Source organism: Phalacrocorax aristotelis, chromosome 16, assembly GCF_949628215.1.
Source record: "Phalacrocorax aristotelis chromosome 16, bGulAri2.1, whole genome shotgun sequence".
NCBI classification, from domain to species: Eukaryota; Metazoa; Chordata; class Aves; order Suliformes; family Phalacrocoracidae; genus Phalacrocorax; species Phalacrocorax aristotelis.
The window spans coordinates 14288818-14307143 of NC_134291.1; the positions used below are offsets into that span (position 1 = coordinate 14288818).

At 59.6% G+C, this 18326-nt stretch overlaps 1 protein-coding gene across 3 annotated transcripts; it reads left to right on the forward strand.

Annotated features, from left to right (window-relative positions):
- Nucleotides 1–773: 773 nt before the first annotated feature.
- On the forward strand, nt 774–17651 carry XYLT2 (xylosyltransferase 2). Of its 3 annotated transcripts, none has more exons than XM_075111732.1 (11): nt 774–998; nt 9928–10399; nt 10886–11061; nt 11394–11596; nt 11999–12079; nt 12241–12457; nt 12878–13054; nt 13953–14215; nt 14326–14521; nt 14857–15190; nt 15527–17651. In XM_075111732.1, exons 1-11 carry the CDS (start codon nt 789–791, stop codon nt 15847–15849), a joined length of 2652 nt encoding a protein of 883 aa, XP_074967833.1. In that variant the 5' UTR covers nt 774–788; the 3' UTR covers nt 15850–17651. The 3 variants fall into 3 exon arrangements, with proteins under 3 accessions (XP_074967833.1, XP_074967834.1, XP_074967835.1); XM_075111733.1 differs by lacking the exon at nt 774–998 and adding an exon at nt 3986–4120; XM_075111734.1 differs by lacking the exon at nt 774–998 and adding an exon at nt 7419–7541.
- The last annotated feature ends 675 nt before the right edge of the window (nt 17652–18326 follow it).

Consider the following 18326-nt stretch of genomic DNA (forward strand, 5'->3'; position numbering starts at 1 on the left):
CAACTCTGCCCCAAAATCACGATTTCCAAGCTGTGGCTGCAGGAGTCAGCTGAACACAGAGATATCCTAACCCAGCGCACAAGCCTTCCTGTAACTCACCCCTTCCCCAAAGGGAACAGTGATTTTTCTGGAAGCACTAAGAGCTGCTTCTTCACCACCGCCTCCAGGCAGATCCCGGCCCTGGGCTGCTTATTTTGGGGACCTGCACGGCAGAGCCTGAGCGAGGAGGGACAGCGGGAGTGGGCTGGGTACAGGAGTATTGTGGAAATTCATTTTCAGAGCCAGGCTCAGTTCCTAGTGCTGTCGTGTGTGCCCAGCAGTGAATCTCATGGGTGAGGGAGCCGGGCACCACCGAGCAGGGATGCTCCCTGATGTCCACCTTGTCCCACACAGCCCTGCTCCCTTCTCCACCTTCCCTCCATCATGCCTGTATTTCATGTACTGACCCCCCTGTACCTCATTCAGGCGTAAAGGGGATGGCTTCTGGAACACCTATATACTCTATAACAAAATTTGCTAATACTCAGGGGGGCTCAGCAGCAGAGGAAATTCTTCCCTTGGCCAGGGCAGGAAGACAGAGTCAGAAGCAGCAACTGAGCCTTGCTGGAAAGGAAAGTGGTTCCTGGGGAAATGGGGAGCCTGCGTGAAGCTGGGGAGAGAGACAAGCCCCAGCAGAACAGAGCTCAGGGATCCTCCACTGCCTTGCTCATTAATGAATTACTGTGGCCTCCAGCCCCCAGTTAGCACGTGAGGAGAGATGAGCAGGCAGGACAATCCAAGCAGAGAAGATGCTTTTCTTCTACTCCTGCCACAGCAAGATTTTTAAGAAAGGGGAGACCAGGAAAGCAGCCAAGCACAGAGCCCTCGCTAAGGAGGTGGGGTGCTGCTGCCAGCCCTGCTTTTATGCCCCCAGGCAGCAGGAGAGCAAAGGAGGCAGAGCTGCAGGGCTACAAATCCCAGGGCAGCCAGGCTGGGGTGTTTGGCTCTCTGGGCAGGAGGTAGGTGTTTGTCTTCTGCAATTTGGGCTTTGTTTGGCTCTGGGCTGGTAGAAGAGCCTGTGCTGGGGCTCGGGTGTGGTTGTTGCTGCCTGGTAGTTTTTTTAAGGAAGCTGTGCAATAATTGAGTTTAAATAATTCCTGTAATAAATGGGTTTGGTCGTGATCTGGTAGGAACTTGAGTGTTATATGAGTGGCAGGTCTAATGCAGGGCAGGGGAATTATCTGGGGTCCTGCTGGCTGGAGTCACATGCTTTACCCCCCTCCACCGTGAACTAGGGGTGCACCCAGCTTTCTGCTCCTGCTTGTCCGGGGTGGAGGGCAGGGTTTGGGAAGCACCTCCATCTATTCTTGGAGCTCTTCCCTCCCTTCTCTCCATCAGAAAGCCCATGTGCCTGGGGCTTGCTGCTTGCCCTTCCCCAGGGACATGAGCTGGGGCAGGAACCCTGGCTGAGAAGCTGGTGAGGGGGAGCACAGCACTTGCACCCCTGGAGTTGTCCAGCTGCTTCCCAAATGGCTCTTGCTACCTGGCAAGCTGCAGAATGACAGGCTGTGGGAGCAACTGGCTTGGTTTTGCTCAACAGTCTCTAAATACCGTTAAACTGTGATTTGCCTCTTGCGCCTTGCAAGGCGGCAAGCTTGAATGGGGAAATAACACAGGGAAGAACAAACCTCTTCTAGCAGAGGATGGAAGATGAAGTTTTTGTCCTTTTTTAACAAGCCATGCATTTTCTGGCTTGAGCCTCACTTATGGATTGGTCAAAGCTCCCATGAGAGAGCAGTGCTGGGCAGAGCTGTGGCCACGCTCGCTCCCGGCCCCGTCACTGCAGTCTGCCCAGGGATGGGGCATGCAAGGCTCCTTCTGAAGCAGGCTGCCCGTTTGTTATATGCAGGGAGGTCCCACCGTCGCATGTGCTGAGCCTTTCCCTGCCAGTGTGGAGATGCCGAGGCGGTCCTGCAGCTCCCTGTCTTTACAGGCGCAGACTAAATTGCTCTTGTACAAGGGGAAGCCCCACCGGGGCTCTGCAGGCTGCACAGCCCTCCTGCAGCTCCGGGCTGCTATCACCACCCAGGCGCTGCTTCCCATTTCCCCTGGTGAAATACTTCCTCCACAGCTGCTTTTACGGGAGGAAGGCGGGGGGCAGCTGGCAAAGCTGTGGCAAGGGTCTGCCACTGGCACCTGGGTTCCATCCTGGGGCACTTCTGCTGCCTGCAGCCACCCTGGGAGCTTGCTCGGAGCTGCTGTTGCTGGGTGGGTGTCCTGGAAGAGGTTTTGAATCTTTCCAGGTTTTACTGCAGCAGAAACAGGAATGGGGTGGGAGTTTTTACCTTAAAGCAAGCTGGGCAGCAGGATGGGTTTGTGCAGAAGCCCCTGCCGTGCCACACCTTCATGCAAGCCTTTCCTGCTGCTCTCGCTCTGACAACCCAGTGGCCCTGGGGCAGCAGCAAACTTGGCACTCACCCCTGGGCACCCAGAAAGTCTTCTCTGCCAGTGGGGAGGAGCTGGCAATACCTCTCACTGCTGAGAGCCCCCAAGCAGCATCACGGGGCTGGGGGACTCCCTGAGGCTGAGCAAGGCCTTTGCACGCTGCCTGCAGGCAGCAGCAGAGCCGTGAGCACCCAGCAAGGGCACCGGGACCTGCGCCCAGCCCCATAACCGACTGCAAGGGAACTGGGGAACCTGGCACCCGTGGCTGGCACAGAGCAGGCTCCTGCATGGGAGGCACCCAGCACCTTCACACACATGGAGGTGCCCCCATGCACATGTATGTGCCTGTGCACACACCCCTACGCTCACAGGCATGTGCCCATACACAGCCCTACACCCCAGTGCATGCACATGCTTATATATACACCCGTGCACACACGTGCATGTACATACTGCCCACAACATGCATGTGTACACACCCCCGAGGCACATCTACACACACCAGTACATGTGAACGTGTATGTGCACATCCCAGCATGCACACATACCTGCACGTGTGCACACCAGTGTGTGTACACTTGCAGACACCCAGCAGGGACAGGCACGCACTGCAGTGCGCACGTTCCTGTACATACCCCAGCGTGCACGCATGAGCGCACACGTACCCTGGAGCGCACAGGCAGAAGCCCATCCACACTGTGCTTCTCACAAGCACATGCACACCCGCTTGTATGCGACACACAACCACACGCTCGCCCCCCTCACACACAATGTACAACCACATGCACTCCCAACTCACATGCAATGCACCACACGTCCCCCGCACAACCATGTGCACACCCTGCTTGCATGCAAGGCACAACCACATGCACACCCTGCCTGCACGTGACACAGACCCCACCCAACCACACGCACACAACATACAACCGCAAGCACATCCTGTTTCTGCATGACACACAGCCACACGCACACCCCATTCATACACAATGCACAAGCACGTACACACCCCATTTGCATGCAACACGCAACCACACGCACACCCTGCTTGCACATGATGCACAACCATACGCACACCCCATTTACACGCAATGCACTAGCACGATGCACAACCACATGGACACCCTGCTTGCACGGAATGCGCAACTACATGCACACCCTGCTGGCACGCCATGCACTGCCACACGCACAGCCCACTCAACTGCGATGCACAACCACACGCACACCCTGCTTGCACGCGATGCACAACCACACAACCACCCCGCACAACTACCCGCACACCGCGGGTGCACGCAATGCACAACCACACGCACACCCCGCTAGCACGCGGCGCGCCACCACCCACACACCCCGCGCCACCACCCGCACGCCTCGCGTGCACGTGATGCACCACCACACGCACGCCCCGCCCGCAGCCGCACGCGGGAACGCTCGCGCGGACACGCGCGGACACCCGCAGAGCCGCGCACGCAGGGCGCGCGCGCGCCCCGCGCCCCCGCCCCGCCCCGCCCCGGGAGGCGCGCGCCGGCGCAGCCCGCCCTGCCGCGGCGCAGCGGCCCTGACCATGGTGGCCAGCGGGCGGGCGCGGAAGCTGGCGCGGCGGTACCGGCTGGCGCTGGCCACGGCGCTCGCCATCCTCTTGCTCCAGGGCTTCGTCCTCTGGACCTCCGTCGGCCTCGACGAGGAGGGCCCGGCAGAGGTGCGCCGCGGGGGAGGCCGGAGCGGGGCGGAGCGGCGGCCCGGGGCCTGCCGGCGGGGGCTGAGGGGGCGCTGAGGGGACGGGCGGGCTGGGGGAGGTGGGGGGGGCTGGGGGCGATAAGGGGACTGTGAGGGGGAGCTGGGGGGGGCGCTGAGGCGGGTAGGGGGGAGATAAGGGGGCGGGGGGTCTGGGGGGTGCTGAGCAGGGCAGGGAGGTGCTGAGGGGTCTGGGGGGGCGATAAGGGGGGAAGGGGATCGAAAAGGGGATTGAGGGGGCTGGAGGGGTGATAAGGGGGGTGGGGGGGACGGGGGAGGCCGTGAGGGGCTTGAGGTGGGTGGGAGGCCCGGGGGGGTGGTCGTAGGAGGGTGTTGTGCGCTGGGAGGGGGGTCTCGAAGGGGGAGGGTCTTGGGAGGGCCGTGCTCGGGGGGGGAGGGATGGTGTGATCCCTTGCTCTGGAGCTGGGAGGGGATGTCAAGGGGGTGGCCCCCTCCCCCCAGGGTGTCTCTGTGGGGCTGGCGGGGTCCCTGGGGTGGGTGGGCATCCCACAGGCCGCTGTGGGGCAGGCAGCAGGCCGTGGGCTGTGAAGGGGCTCCTGCTGCAGCAGCGTGGGGTTGCGGCACCTGAGAAGGGGACCCTATGGCCCGTGGGGTGTCTGTTGGGGTCTGTCATGGGGGGGAGCATGGAAGGTCACTGGGGGTCTCGCACTTCTCTCTGGTTTGGGAGACCTTGTGGGAAGCTAGGCCTGGTGATACTTGAGCCAGAGAAATATGAAAACAGGCAGTGATTCAGAGGGCTGGGGAGAGCACACACAGCAGCTCAGGAAGTTTGCGGCAGCTTGTTTGGCTGGACCGATCAGGGATGTCCCTGAGAAGTGCGAGGGTACAAGGACCTTTGCAGTCACCTGTTGTCTTCATACCAGAACACTCTGCTAAGGCAAAAGGTGTCACCTGTTTTTTACATGTGGGGAAACTGAGGCATGGGCTGGCGAAGGTGTTTGCGCAAAGGCAGACATGGAATTGGTGTCGAGGAGGACCAGGCCTCTGGAGAATGCTGCTGCCATCTTCAAACAGAGCTCTTCACCTCTGGGTTGCTTATTTGAAGTTATTTATTTGTTGTGAGCTGTCTGGACCATGTCCAGGCCTGCTGCATCTGGCTGGACCGGTGGCTGATGCTGCTTTCTCCGAGAGCACTGGGGAAGGGCTGAGAGTCCCTGTATGGGCTTCCTCGGTGAATTCTGGTGTGGCACCAGAGCCCCTCATCTTGTGCAGGACCCTTGTGCTCCAGGGGCTGTAGAGACTTTCTGCAGGCTGCCAACAAGCCCCAGGGTGATGCTGAAGCCAGGTTTGGTAGGGATATTGTGCGGGGAGCTGTGCAGGGGCAGGTGTGTGGTGAGCACAGTAGCTGTGGCAGAGCAAAGCCAGTGGCCGTGAGGTGAGAGGTGGGGGATCTCTGGAGGGCTGAGAGCTTCCCCTCCCCATCATCGGGTGCCTCCCTGGTGTGGAGGATAACCCTGTGGTCGGCAGGTCTTTTCATAGGACTAGAAAGTTTTCCCTTAGAGTGAAGAGGTGAGAAGGGGAACTGGGCAGCCCCTTGTAGGGGGGAAGGTCTCTAAGGTGACTACCTACTCAGCGGATTAATTCCCAGCCCCGGGCCTCCTCTTGGGACATCAGGAACGGCTGTGAGCATTCTTGTGTGCTGCTGTTTGCCCGCCACCAAAACAGAGCCAGGGAATAAACTCTGCAAGGAGTGGAGAAGCAGAGTTGCCTGTGATCCGGAGGCACTGGGAGCCTGCGAGCAGACTGATCTGGCATCCAGGAGTGCCCGACTTCCCCTTTCCTGTGACCATGATCAAATCGCTTCACCTGTCCTGGCTTCTCCTTCCCTCTCTGCACTGTCCTGCACCGCTCATCTGCTTTTCTCCTCTTGTCCTGCACGGCCTCGGTCCTTGCCAGGTTTCCCCAGGTCTGTTCCCAAAACTGAGCTGGGCTGGGCAGCTGACAGGCTTGGCCGTGAGTCCCCTCTGCCTGGAGAGGGGATGGTTTGCCACCAGCAGCCCTGACTCCAGGGCTTGGGAACAGACAAACCTCTTTGGAGAAGGCAAGAACCATCCTGAAATTTACAGACAGCCCAAACCCATTAGCAAGCTGGGAAAAGTCCAATTAACCTTTTATTTCCTACAAAATGGCAAAGCTCTTGGTTTCTGTGCCCTCCTGCAGCTTCTGATTTTGGCCAGACCTGGAGGAGCCGCCATTCCCCAGGGGCATTTCTGGTAAAGCTGGAGGAACCCTCCCAGGAGAGCATGACCTTGCGGGCATGGAAGGATTTGGGGAACCTTGGGATCTCTTAATTGCCAGAGTAAATGGCTTCTTCCCATTAATGGACACAGCTCTAACCTGGCTCGTCCCCACACGAACGGGCTGCGACTCGTAGAGAGCAAAAATGAGACTTGAGTCCTACAAACGGCATGGAGCGTCTGGAGTTGGGTGAACTCGCCTTCCCTGCTGGACCAGCACCTTCAGCCTGGGCACCTGCAGCGCTTGGAGGCTGTGCTGCAGCCCTGGGCCTTGGTTTGGCAGCTGCCTGCACTGCCCAGGTATTCCCGAAAGGGCCACTCTGATCTCTGCTGGTGGCAGCCCCTTTCCCTGTCCTGCTTGGTTCTTCAAAGCCCGCTGGTTTCCTTTTCTTCCCTTCATAGGGGAGGGAAGAGTTTCCCCTGCTTGGCAGGCACCCTCCCAAGTGGCTCCCTTTTATGAGCTGAGGAGAGGCTGAGGGAGGATCTTTGCCCTTCACCACAGCAGGTTGTAACCCATCTGGCACCAGCAGCACTGACCGCTCACCACCCTGCGAGTACTCTCCATCCACACCGGAGCCACCAGCCCAGCCCTGCGTGAGAGGGCCATGCTGCTTGGATTATGTCGCTTTGCTTTGCAAGCCTGATGTCAGGGTCCCTCCCTTTATTCACCAAACAGATGCTTTATGGCATGCAGACCAAAAGAGGTTGGATCAGTCTCCATCCGCCCAGCTCAACACTGAGCTTCCTACCTCTAGGAAGCCAAATTACCTTGTTCCACTGGGATCAAACACCACAATCCCTGTCCAGACTGACAGGTGGGAGATGAGCTCCCATCGATACCTAACCCTTTGCTGACAGCATCCCTGCAGCAGACAGCATGAGCCTTTCTGCGCACAAAGGTGGGAGCCTGAGGGACCAGAGCAATCCTGCCTCCATTGTGGTGACACCGACGGCTCCTGGGCGAGTGCAGGAGCTTCCCGGAGCACTTGGTCCGCAGTGGAGCTGGCACCAGGAGGATGCAAACTGCAAAGTATCCTTGTGGGTGGAGAAGAGGAGCTGTCACTTGGGAGAAGTGTTTTAGCTCAGCCACATCTTCCCCTGCTTCACCTCCCATCTTCCTCTTTCCAGGTAGGAGGCAGCACCTCTCTGGGGCCTGTGTGTTGGTGTCCTCCATGTCCTGCGGCTGCCAAAGAAATATTCCTATGAAATATCTTCTCTTCTAGTTTTGCTGAGATTCCTTGATTTTTATTTTTTCCCCCCAAAGAGCTTGTTTTTAGGGGCTGTCTCCAGCCATTTTAATTGTGAGGTTTAAGGGTCTGCTGCTGCAATTGGCAATCAAGCATCTGGATTCCTCTGGTGACTTTGGAACTTTTTGGCACCGGTTTTGCCTGATGAGTGCTTGTATGTGGCAGACACGGGAGTCGATGGATCAGAGGGGGAATCCTGCAGGACACCAGGTGCTATTAGCTCTGCTCCTCACAATGGCAGAGCTTGGAGATGTTGGCACAGTCGGATAGGGTGCAGGTAGATACCTGACCCACAGCTCCATGGCACTGTGGGGACAGCAGTGTCACATTGGGGGTGGGAGGATGGGAGAAGTGACCTCTGACTGGTGCCTGGAGTCATCTGTGTGTGTCGGGAGGAGGGGAACGAGGAGCATCCCCTAAAGTCCTGTGCATTAGCCTTAAATAAAGCAGAGCAATGTGTCTGGAGTCGTTCCCTGCCAGCCTGGGGTGGAGGGATCGCTTCTGTTGTGCTGCAATAATTAGAAGCCATTGAGTTCGTTAGCTGGCAGCTCCAGAGGGCTGGTGATGCTTCTAATGACTTCCCTACTGGGGAAGGCAGCTGGGCATGCTTGCGAACTGGGAACTGGGCTCCTTCCAGGGGGACAGCGGGAATGTAACCGAGGGTGGGCATCGCGTGGTGGATGTCCCCAGAGCCAGGTGTGTTGGGGAGTGGAGGGTGTGAACAGGGGCAGTGGGTCCCTTCCTGCAGGAACAGGGTTGAGCCCAAGGAAAAAACTCTCTTTTTGCTTGTTGCCTCCTGACTCCTCTCTCCTGTGATGCTCGGCAGAGAAAACGGGCTTATAACTCTTGAACAGATGGTGCTGCATGGTAACTAATGAACGGCTCACCGCCTGTCTCGGGCCGCCTGCGATGCCCGTCTGGGCGGAAGGGGGCCCGGCTGATCCTTGCTGACGCCAGCCCCTCAGAAGTTAAGCAGTGGCATGGCCCCTTCCTGAATTGCCATGGTTTGCAGGCTATGCTGCGACAGCATGGGTAGTTCAGGGATGCCAGAGCAGGCAGATCTTGCCAGATGCTTTTTCCAGCCTTTGTATGGTGTGGTTTCTCCTGGCCGTGACCTTCCCAGCAGCTGTGCCCACAGTGGGGGCTTGTGCAGGGGGCTGTTTTGGTCCTGCTGTCCTTGTGAGGCATCTGCCCATCCTCAGAAGGTGCTGCTGCCCAGGAGTAGCCCCTGATACGCTTGCTGCCTCCCATGGTGCCTAGCGCAGTGGCTGGGCAGGCAGGGTTTTGAGGAGGTTGTGAGATAGCCCTGGGAGGCCTGGCTGGAGCAAGCAGCTGCCTCCTGCCTGCCTGCTGGGAGCACCTGCAATGGGCTGGGGGTGTACGGCCCCAGCCCATGGGCACAACTTGCTGGGAGAGTGCTTTCCAATGGGCATGGCTCTCATGGGCATCCAAACTTCCCAACTCTCTGCTTTCCCCAAGGCTGACTCTGCTCATCAGCCAGCCTGGCGCAGGTAATGAAGCGTAATTAACTGTTCCTTTTACACATCAGCTTGGCTCGGTGGGAGAGTTTGTTAAAGGGATTTCTAGAGAACCTGGCAATCGCAGTGACTGCCCCAGCGCAGGGAGCCGGGGCCCAGGGAAGGGACCATGGGCTCGTTTGATGCCTCTCCAGTGATTTTAGCCCCAGAGTGTGCAGCGGTGGCTGCCTGGGACCCTGGCTCCCAGACAGATGTGCTGGGTTTGGGCTCACAGTGAGATCTTGGCAGGGCGGAACTGGTCCGTTTGCTTCCCAGTAAAATAACCACAGCCAGCCAGAGCAGCAGTCCGGGATGTCCCTGCCCAGGCAGGACCCCAGAGGGTGGCTGGTGCAGACACAACTGACCTTGGCTGTTTAGTCTTGTGGTGAGCCTGACAGCAGAGAGCAAGACCCTCTTTGTGCATCTGGGGTGCTGTGACCACAGGGTCTGTGGGTCGGGGTCTCCCTTGCTGGCGTATAGAGGGGTGTCCCCTGAGGGGGGCATAGGACTGTGCAAGGAGGTGCTGTGGGGTCTCAGCCTGGGGTTTTAGGTGGCAGAGGGGTGGTGTAATGGAATCCTTTGCTGCATGGTGGATGCTCCTGGAGCACCTCGTGTGTTGCTGCATGGACTGGGAGCACTGAGTGCTGGGGACAGGGATGTTCTGGGGAGCACATTGGCAGGGCCGGGGGAAAGCAGGTCTGAGTTAATGCTGTCTGTCCTCTATTCTGCATCCACCTGGAACTGAAACAGGAGCGGCAGAAAAAAGCCAGGTTGCCTGAGAGCAGTGACGGCTCCAAGGACTCGGACAGCTCTGCCGGGCGCCGGGGCAGCACCAGCCGGAAGCACGGGCGATGGCGGGGACGGCCGGACAGCCCCGGGGCGCTGGTGTCCAAGGTGGTGAGAGCTGTCACGGCAAGACACAAACCGGGCCGGAGGCTGCCGGTCGCACCGGACTCCTCCAACCGGAGGAACCTGACGGAGCCGCGCGGGGAGGCCCAGCTGGCTGTCTTCCAGCAGGGAGACACGGGCAGTGTGGAGGGGGCTCCCCAGCCCACTGAGAACAGCTTCACCCCCAAGTGCGAAATCACGGGCAAAGATGCGCTCTCGGCACTGGCCCGGGCCAGCAGCAAGCAGTGCCAACAGGAGATCGCCAACGTGGTGTGCCTGCACCGGGCCGGCAGCCTCATGCCCCAGTCTGTGCCTCGCCACTGCCAGCTCTCGGGTGAGTCCTGCTGGGGTGCTCCTGGTCACCCCCGGGCATCGGCAACATCCCAGCCAGGCGCGTGGGCCACCTTCCTTATGTCACCAAACTGTCTCACCTGGCGAAAAGCAGCATCAGTCTGTCACTGATTCCCAGATTACTGCTGCCTCTGTAATCCAATCAAAGCTGCGCCAGCCTCCTTAAGCTGGGTTGTTCATCCCAGCCTGTGGTGCTTGCAGAGGTCAGAGCCAGGTCCCAGCTGCATGTGCTGTTTTGAGGGATGCTCCCCCCTCCCCCTTTCCCAATGCAGCCCTGTCAATTCAACGCAAGGGGCTGCGTCTGCCACCATGCCCTGGCACTGCAGCGTGACAGGGTTTGCCTGAGGCTGAGCTCTTCCCTGCTGTCTCCCCCTTGCTCAGGTCTCCCTGGTTTATCAGGAGCTCTGGGTGGTGGGGCAGTGGGTGCCAAGGCCAGGGGAGGCTAACAGCCCTCTCCCTTCCCACGCAGGCAAGGTCAGCCCTGTCATCCAGTGGGATGAGAGCCGGCTGCAGCAGGCACCCCCGAGCAAGCCCGTGCGCATCGCCTACATGCTGGTTGTGCATGGCAGGGCCATTCGCCAGCTGAAGCGGCTCATCAAGGCTGTGTACCACCAGCAGCACTTCTTCTACATCCATGTCGACAAGGTATGCAGGAGGGATGAGGGGAAGGGAGATGCTAGCAGTGCTGGGATTGGTCACCGGGACAGTGTGCAGAGCTGGGGAGTGGAAACACAGCATCCACCGTGCTGGAGGAAGTGGCTGGGTAGGGCTTGTCCTCGTTGCCAGTGGAGCTGTGACCATCCCACCTCTATTTCTGCAACCCCAGGAAAGCAGGATCTATCCCTCCTGCCCAGAACAGTCTTGTCTTGCTGCTTTCCTCCCTGCGGAGGCTGCTGTAAGGGCTGACCCCGGGCTGGCGGCAAGGAGGTGCTGGGAATACGAGCTCACTGCTGACCGTGAGCTGTGTTCCCTGGCAGCGCTCCAACTACCTCCATCGCGAGGCGGTGGAGCTGGCCCGGCACTACCCCAACATCCGCGTGACGCCCTGGCGCATGGTGACCATCTGGGGAGGTGCCAGCCTGCTGAAGATGTACCTGCGTAGCATGAAGGACCTGCTGGAACTGGCTGAGTGGCCCTGGGACTTTTTCATCAACCTGAGCGCTACTGACTACCCCACAAGGTGAGGAGCTGGCTGGGGCTGGGGAGGACAGTGGAGGTGTATGGGCTGCGTGATGCTGCAGCAGCCTTGGGAGGGGCAGGGAGCTGAGGGAAGGTGGGGTTGGAGGTTGTACCCAGGTGCTGGTGATGATGCTCTGAGGCCAGACTGTCTCTGCAGAGGAGCCCAGCCAGTACCACGGAGGCTGTTTTTTTCCTGTGGTCTGGGTGTTGCAGGGGAATGCGCCTCTGAGGCGCCAGACAACAGAAAGGCCACAGCTGTATCTCCTCAGCGATAGGACCAGGGTTTGAGTCAGCACCTGCCAAGCAGCCTTAGGCTCTTTTCGTCTGGTGGCTCTTGCAGAGTGAAAGTTTACTGGGCTGCTTTACCCCAGGGGCTGTTAATGCTTTCTAATTTGCACCTCAGGACCAATGAGGAGCTGGTGATGTTCCTGTCCAAATACCGAGATAAGAACTTCCTGAAGTCTCATGGCCGAGACAATGCCAGGTAATCCCAGCAAGAGGCAGCGCTGAGCTGGAGGGACAGAAAAAGGCGGGATTTCAGAAAAAAACTGAAACAGTTGGGGCAGGGGGGGAATGTTCTGGATGTAGCTGCACCCAGCAAAGTGGATGACACCCCAAACCCCTCATCCTTGTCCCTGTGCCCAGGTTTATCAAGAAGCAGGGCCTGGACCGCCTGTTCCACGAGTGTGACTCCCACATGTGGCGCCTGGGTGAGCGCCACATCCCCGAGGGCATCGTGGTGGATGGGGGCTCCGACTGGTTCTCTCTGACGCGCAGCTTTGTGGAGTATGTGGTCTATGCCGAGGACCAGCTGGTGTCCCAGCTGCGCCAGTTCTACACCTACACGCTCCTGCCAGCCGAGGTGGGTGCTGCCTGCAGGGCACGGGCTGGATTTTCTTCTGGCTGTACTTAACATCTCTGTCCCACTTCATCCCTGCTCTGGGTATCCATGAAGGGCACCGCTTTGTGCAGGCAGCTTTGCACCTCCCTTTTGTCCAGACCTGGGTATGAAAGAAGGGAGAGAGGAGCAGATAGGCCAAGGGTCATGTTCATACTCAACCCTGCTTTAGGGCCAGACACCTCTTCGGGCCACGTAAGGGCGCATGTGGGTGCACAGTCTCATCCCTTAAGCCTTGTCCTGTGCTGGGAGAAGGGAGAGGTTTCTGTTTGGGAGCTGTCGAAGCCTGTCCTGTTCCTCCGTGAGTTGGGGGGGTGGGTGTGTCTCCTTTAACCATTTGTCCTCCATCCCCACGGGGTCTCCTGTCCCTTCTGCCATGCCCAGTCCTTCTTCCACACGGTCCTGGAGAACAGTCACGCCTGTGAGACACTGGTCGATAACAACCTCCGAGTGACCAACTGGAACCGGAAGCTGGGCTGTAAGTGCCAATATAAACACATAGTCGACTGGTGCGGGTGCTCCCCAAATGACTTCAAACCCCAGGACTTCCTCCGGCTACAGGTGAAAAAGATCCTCCTTTCTCCTCCTCCTCCTGTCTCTCTCCCCTCTGAGCTCCCCTGCGGCTGCAGCCCTGGGTGCGATGCCAGCTGCTGTGCACGCCCACATGAGCCTCACCCCAGCCCCACGAGGGGCAGGAGTAGCGTTGGCTCCACAGCCGCCATGGGGCTCAGCATAGACGTGTCTGTAAATGCTCGGGTGGTGGGATTATGCTGACTGTTCTGCTCAGCAGCCAAGCTTTTGCTTGCAATCCTGCTCCTCTTCCCAGACCTCCTCTCCCATATTCCTGCTCTTTCCCTGAAGACCTGTCACCTGGGGCAAATACCTTTTCGGTAGAACCACTCCAGAGTGCTGTCCTCTTTGGCAGGACAAAACACAACTTGTGACAACCTGTCTCTCGTGCTCTCAGTGAGTAGGGACACAGACTGAACGGGGGAGGTTTGGGGGAGATACACCCAGCCCTGAAAAGAGAAGTTAGCAGGATTTTCGAGCAGTCCTGTGGTGCAGGGCCCTGATCCTGCGAGCTGTGCCACGTAGCCAGGCCTTGTACAGGGCTCCGCAGCGGCTCTGCAGGGTGGGAGCCCATCTGAATGCAGAGATTGCAGCAAAGGAGCTTGATGACACATGGCTGCTTCTGAGCACAGAAGGGGGGAGGCAGTGGGAGAGATGGGAACCCATCTGCATTACCAGGAAGTGTACTGCATGCTCCCACTGATCCTGCCATAGAGGATCCCACGTAGATGCTGGCAGTACTTTGCTGCTCCTTAGCCTGTGCCCTCAAAGGGGACAGGATGGGTCCCAGCATGTTTCTTTCTGGCCTGTCTCCCTCCTGGCTGCCCCGCTCACGTGGGAGGGCAGAGGGGCTGCACCGACACTGTTAGAAATGCCTGTGCTCTTCCAGCAACTCTCCAGACCCACCTTCTTTGCCCGCAAGTTTGAGTCAACGGTGAATCAGGAGGTGCTGGAGATCCTGGACACGCATCTCTATGGCAGCTACCCCCCCAACACGCCGGCCCTGAAGGCGTACTGGGAGAACGTCTATGACCGAGTTGATGGGCTCAGCGGCCTCAGCGACGTCACTCTCACCTTCTACACGGCCTTCTCCAGGCTGGGGCTCCGCAAAGCCGCAGCCACGCCGGCAGGGAAGGCTGACAAGCTCTGCAGGTGGGGTATTTGCTATGGGCTTGAGCCAGGCTCCGAGTGGTGGCCTGCATCTCATGCTGGGAGGATGCTGATGCTCTGTGCAACCTCTCCGTCTGTGTGTCTCTCTCCAGATTTGAGCCCCGGGGCTTCCCATCCAGCGTGCACTTATATTTCTATGACGACCGTTTCCAGGGTTACCTGGTGATGCAGGAAGTGCAGAATTTGGCGACTGGGCAGGCAGAGTCCCTGGAGATGTGGATGATGCCCCAAGGAGCTCTGAAGCTGGCGGGTCATGGCGGGCAGGCAAACCGCTTACAAAACCTTGAGGTAAATGGGGAGAGTTGCCCTCACAACGCCCACTTCCAGGAGCGGGGCTTCTGTGTGGGGTGTGGAACTGATCAGTGGGGAAAGGGCCTGAAGGGGATCTTTCAGGGCAGAGCTGAGGCTGTGGCGCCCAATGCCTGCAGCTGCAGAAGGTACCACACAGCTGGATTTGCACTGGCATGGTGCAGGCAGGCAGGAGAGCCGTGTAGGGTGGGGCATGGATTGCTTCAGGCTCCGAAGTTTATGCCTTCCCTGGTTCAGGGAGGTGAATTACAAAACCTGAGCTGATGGCATCTCCCTGGCCAGCACCCCACTGCTTGTGCCTCCCATTCCCCCAGGTGGGCACGGAGTGGGACCCCAAGGAAAGGCTCTTCCGCAATTTTGGAGGCTTGATGGGGCCTTTTGATGAGCCAGTGGCCATGCAGAAGTGGTCGCGGGGCCCCAACCTGACAGCCACCGTGGTGTGGATCGACCCCACCTATGTCATCGCTGCCTCCTACGACATCACGGTGGATGCTGAGGCAGAGTTCACCCAGTACAAGCCCCCCCTCAATCGGCCCCTGCGCCCCGGCGTCTGGACCATCCGCCTCCTCCAGTTTTGGGAGCCACTGGGGGAGAACCAGTTCCTGGTGGTGCCCCAGACCTTCAACCGCAAGCAGCCTCTCAGGAAAGGTGAGGCTGCTCTGGACTTTGGGGCTGGGTTGAGGGCTCCCTGCGGGTGCACCCCCAGGCGTTGGCCTCTCTGGGCTGTAGCTGGTGACAAGGCAGGAGTCATCCTTCCCGCTGGCGTCCTGTTGCCTGTGCGAGTCCTCAAACCGGGCAGCTGGGGAGAGCCTGTTTGTGGGTCAGATCCGTCCCTAGGTCCTGCAGCAGCACCTTGGGCTGGAGGAGGGCTGGGGTTAAGAAGGGACGGGGTGCTGAGCCCTGCTGGGCGGGTGGCAGCAGGGAGGGCAGGGTGCTGGGGTGTTGCTGCACCGCTGATCTCTCTTCTCTCCCTGCCCTGCCCAGATGACAGCAACTGGCTGCACGGCGGGCCTCCCCGCAACGAGTACACGGAGCAGAGCTTCCAGGGCCTGGGGGGGATCCTCAACCTGCCACACTCTGAGGTGGCAGTGGAGGACGCGGTGCGGAAGGCGCAGCTGACGGGCAAGGCACTGGAGGACTGGGCAGACAGTGCCATTGGCACCTTCTGGTCTGTGGCGGACATCTGCAGCGGCAGCTCCTCTGCTTGCACCTCCCTGGAGACCTGCAGCAAAACCTCCTGGAGCTCCCTCTCCCCGGACCCCAAATCGGAACTGGGGCCCGTCAAAGCTGACGGGCGGCTGAGGTAGCAGGAGCAGCTGGGGGGGCGGCCTTGGGAGCGAGGAGCATCCTCCGTCACTGGCGTGGGGCAGGTCTTCAGACTACGTCACCCCGTGCCATTTGCACCATAGTCACTCGAGGAAGAGAGAACAGGAACCTCAAGGCAGGGGGAAAACCTTCTCCCGTGGGATATTTTGGGTGGAGGGGGAGGTGTGAGGTGGGTCTTGCCCACCTCCCCCAGGAACAGGCACTCGCTGGCCAGGGAGAGCGTGCCGGGGGCACGGATGGCTCTGGCGGCTGGGGAGAGCTGCGTGTTTGTTACTGCAGGCCTCAGAGCCTCGGGGAGGGGTGACAGCAGAGGGAAGGCTGGCGGATGGGCAGGCTTTGGACCAGCTCAGCACCCTGCCCAGCCCCGGGCTGGATCCCTGCAGGATCAGGCCCTGTGCTGCTGGCTGCCCCCCTGGGAGGGCTGGTAGGGGGCTCTGGGAACAGGCAGAAGAAGAAAGGGTTGAAGCCTGCCATGTGCATGGAGCTGCTGCTGGCCCGGGGTTTGCATCTCATCCCCTCCATCCCAGCCCTTTAGTTTGTATTTTTATAAATATATATATATAGAAATATATATGATGCAAAGTGCAATAGAGAGACGAGACCCCGTGTTGGCCGGGAAGTCCTTGTGTCTCCATCTCCCCATAGACTGTAACATCCCTTGTTCTCTTGCGTGTCCTGGCGCTACAGGACAGGGTGCTGGGTTGTTTACATTTTTTTTTTTTTTATTAGTAGTATTGTTGTTATTATTTTGCTGTTTCCCCGTGCCCTGCTGGGGAACCGCACCCTCCCGCCCCGGGGCAGGGTCGGTCGTGGGGTGCTGCCTGCCCTCGGAGGCAGCTGCCCAACTGTGCCAAACGTTTGGAGGTGCTGGCGTGCGACGGCGAGCGGGGAGAGCGCTCAATTCACGCTTCAGGTCCAGCGAGCCGCTGTAGATGCCACCACCTCCATCTCCGCTTCAGCAAAGGGACGCCTCGGTCCCCTGCCAAAACGCCATCCCCGGGGCTGATGTTTCGCTGCGGATGAGACTGCAGCTTGCTGCGCCCGGAGGGCTGCCCTGTGCCACGGCCCCTTGCCTTGGCCTCTTCTTCTGAGTTGGCAGAAGCTCTCGGGATCTGCTGTGCTTCCCTAGCCAAAAAGCAAAGAGGCAAGATGAGGTCCAGCTAGTTCCATTCACTCTCTGCTGCTTCTGCTTCCCCCTCCTCTGGAGGGAAGAGACACTGCCTCCTCTGGGGAAGGGGTGCAGCGGAGCATCCCCTTTCCTCGCCCTCCTCCCAGGCTTGGGGGCTGCCTGTGACATTCCTTTCTCGAAGACTGATGCTTCACGGAGAAGTCTGGGTTTGGTTTTCACACAGTGAAGAGGCTTCATGTGCTCCGTGCGGGACCGCAGCGGGAACTCCTTCAGCCTGCTGGGGACGACCGGGAGCCCGCAGGGCCTGCAGGAGCCTGCCGGGCTTTGCCAACTCCAAAGATCTGTGCCATCGTCACCTTCTGCCGGCACCCGCAGCTCCCCCCGCCTGACAGGGCTCACGGTTTAAGGATGCTGGTGCCGCAAGAGGCGTGTTGTTGAAGTGGTGTTCCTTCCTCAGGCCGAAGGGAGATGGATGGAGGCGTTGGCGCGTGAGGGCAGGTACCTGCTGGTGCCCCATCCCATCTCTCCTGTGCCCGCTGCCTGGCAGGGCACCGCGGGGCTGGGGGGGCGATGACGCCAAAACTCTGTGTCCGAGACGTGATGTAAAGTTGTCTTAAATATGCAACATTGCCACAAATATATCTATATCTCTACGGTGCCGTGTGTCGGGTTTTTGCAGCTTGGGCTGGAAGGGGTGGGGGAGCTGCTGGGCCTCCAAAAGGCCTTGGAGGCGGGTGGGTTCTCCTCCACCGCTGCTGGTGAAGGGTGTGAATCCCTCCTGTGCTGGGTGGGTGTTGGGGCAGGGGTGGGCTTGTTCCCTTGGGTGCTGTGTGACTCAAGAGCAAGCTGTTGGGTTTTTTAGCGTGGTTACCACTCATGTTTGCACCCGGGAGTTCCCTCCTGGCTTTCTGCGCAGAGGCAGCGGGTGCCCCGGAGGTGCCGCCGGCTCAGATTAGCACTTAATAATGTTAATTAGCTAATGAAGGGGCCCCTCCCGCTGCCTGCCGGGCCGGAGCAGAGGGTGAGGCAGGAGCCTCCCGCTTTCCCTCACCGGGAGTGGGGGCAGCGCTGGGGCCGTTCCCTCTCAACCGAGCCCGGACCGGTCCGGGGAGCGACACCACGCCGGGCCGCGGCTCCCGGTTGCTGCGCGGTGCGGCCCGCGGTGCTCCGGTACCACGAGCGTGGGGCCGGGGCACTCGTGGGCGAGCTGGGCTGGCTCAGGCGTGTGTCCCTCCCTCCCTCCGACTGGGAGAGCGCTGGCCAGGATCGGGCCCGCCGCGCCGCGTCGCCACGGCAACCGCCGGGACCGCGTTCCATCCGGCGGCTGTA

Excerpts from the sequence above, each read along its gene's own strand:
- XYLT2 (XM_075111732.1), top strand. The coding sequence starts at position 789 with ATGCTTTTCTTCTACTCCTGCCACAGCAAGATTTTTAAGAAAGGGGAG. Across the intron at positions 10,400-10,885 it reads TCGCCACTGCCAGCTCTCGG|GCAAGGTCAGCCCTGTCATC; the intron begins GTGAGTCCTGCT and ends CTTCCCACGCAG. Across the intron at positions 15,191-15,526 it reads CAAGCAGCCTCTCAGGAAAG|ATGACAGCAACTGGCTGCAC; the intron begins GTGAGGCTGCTC and ends TGCCCTGCCCAG.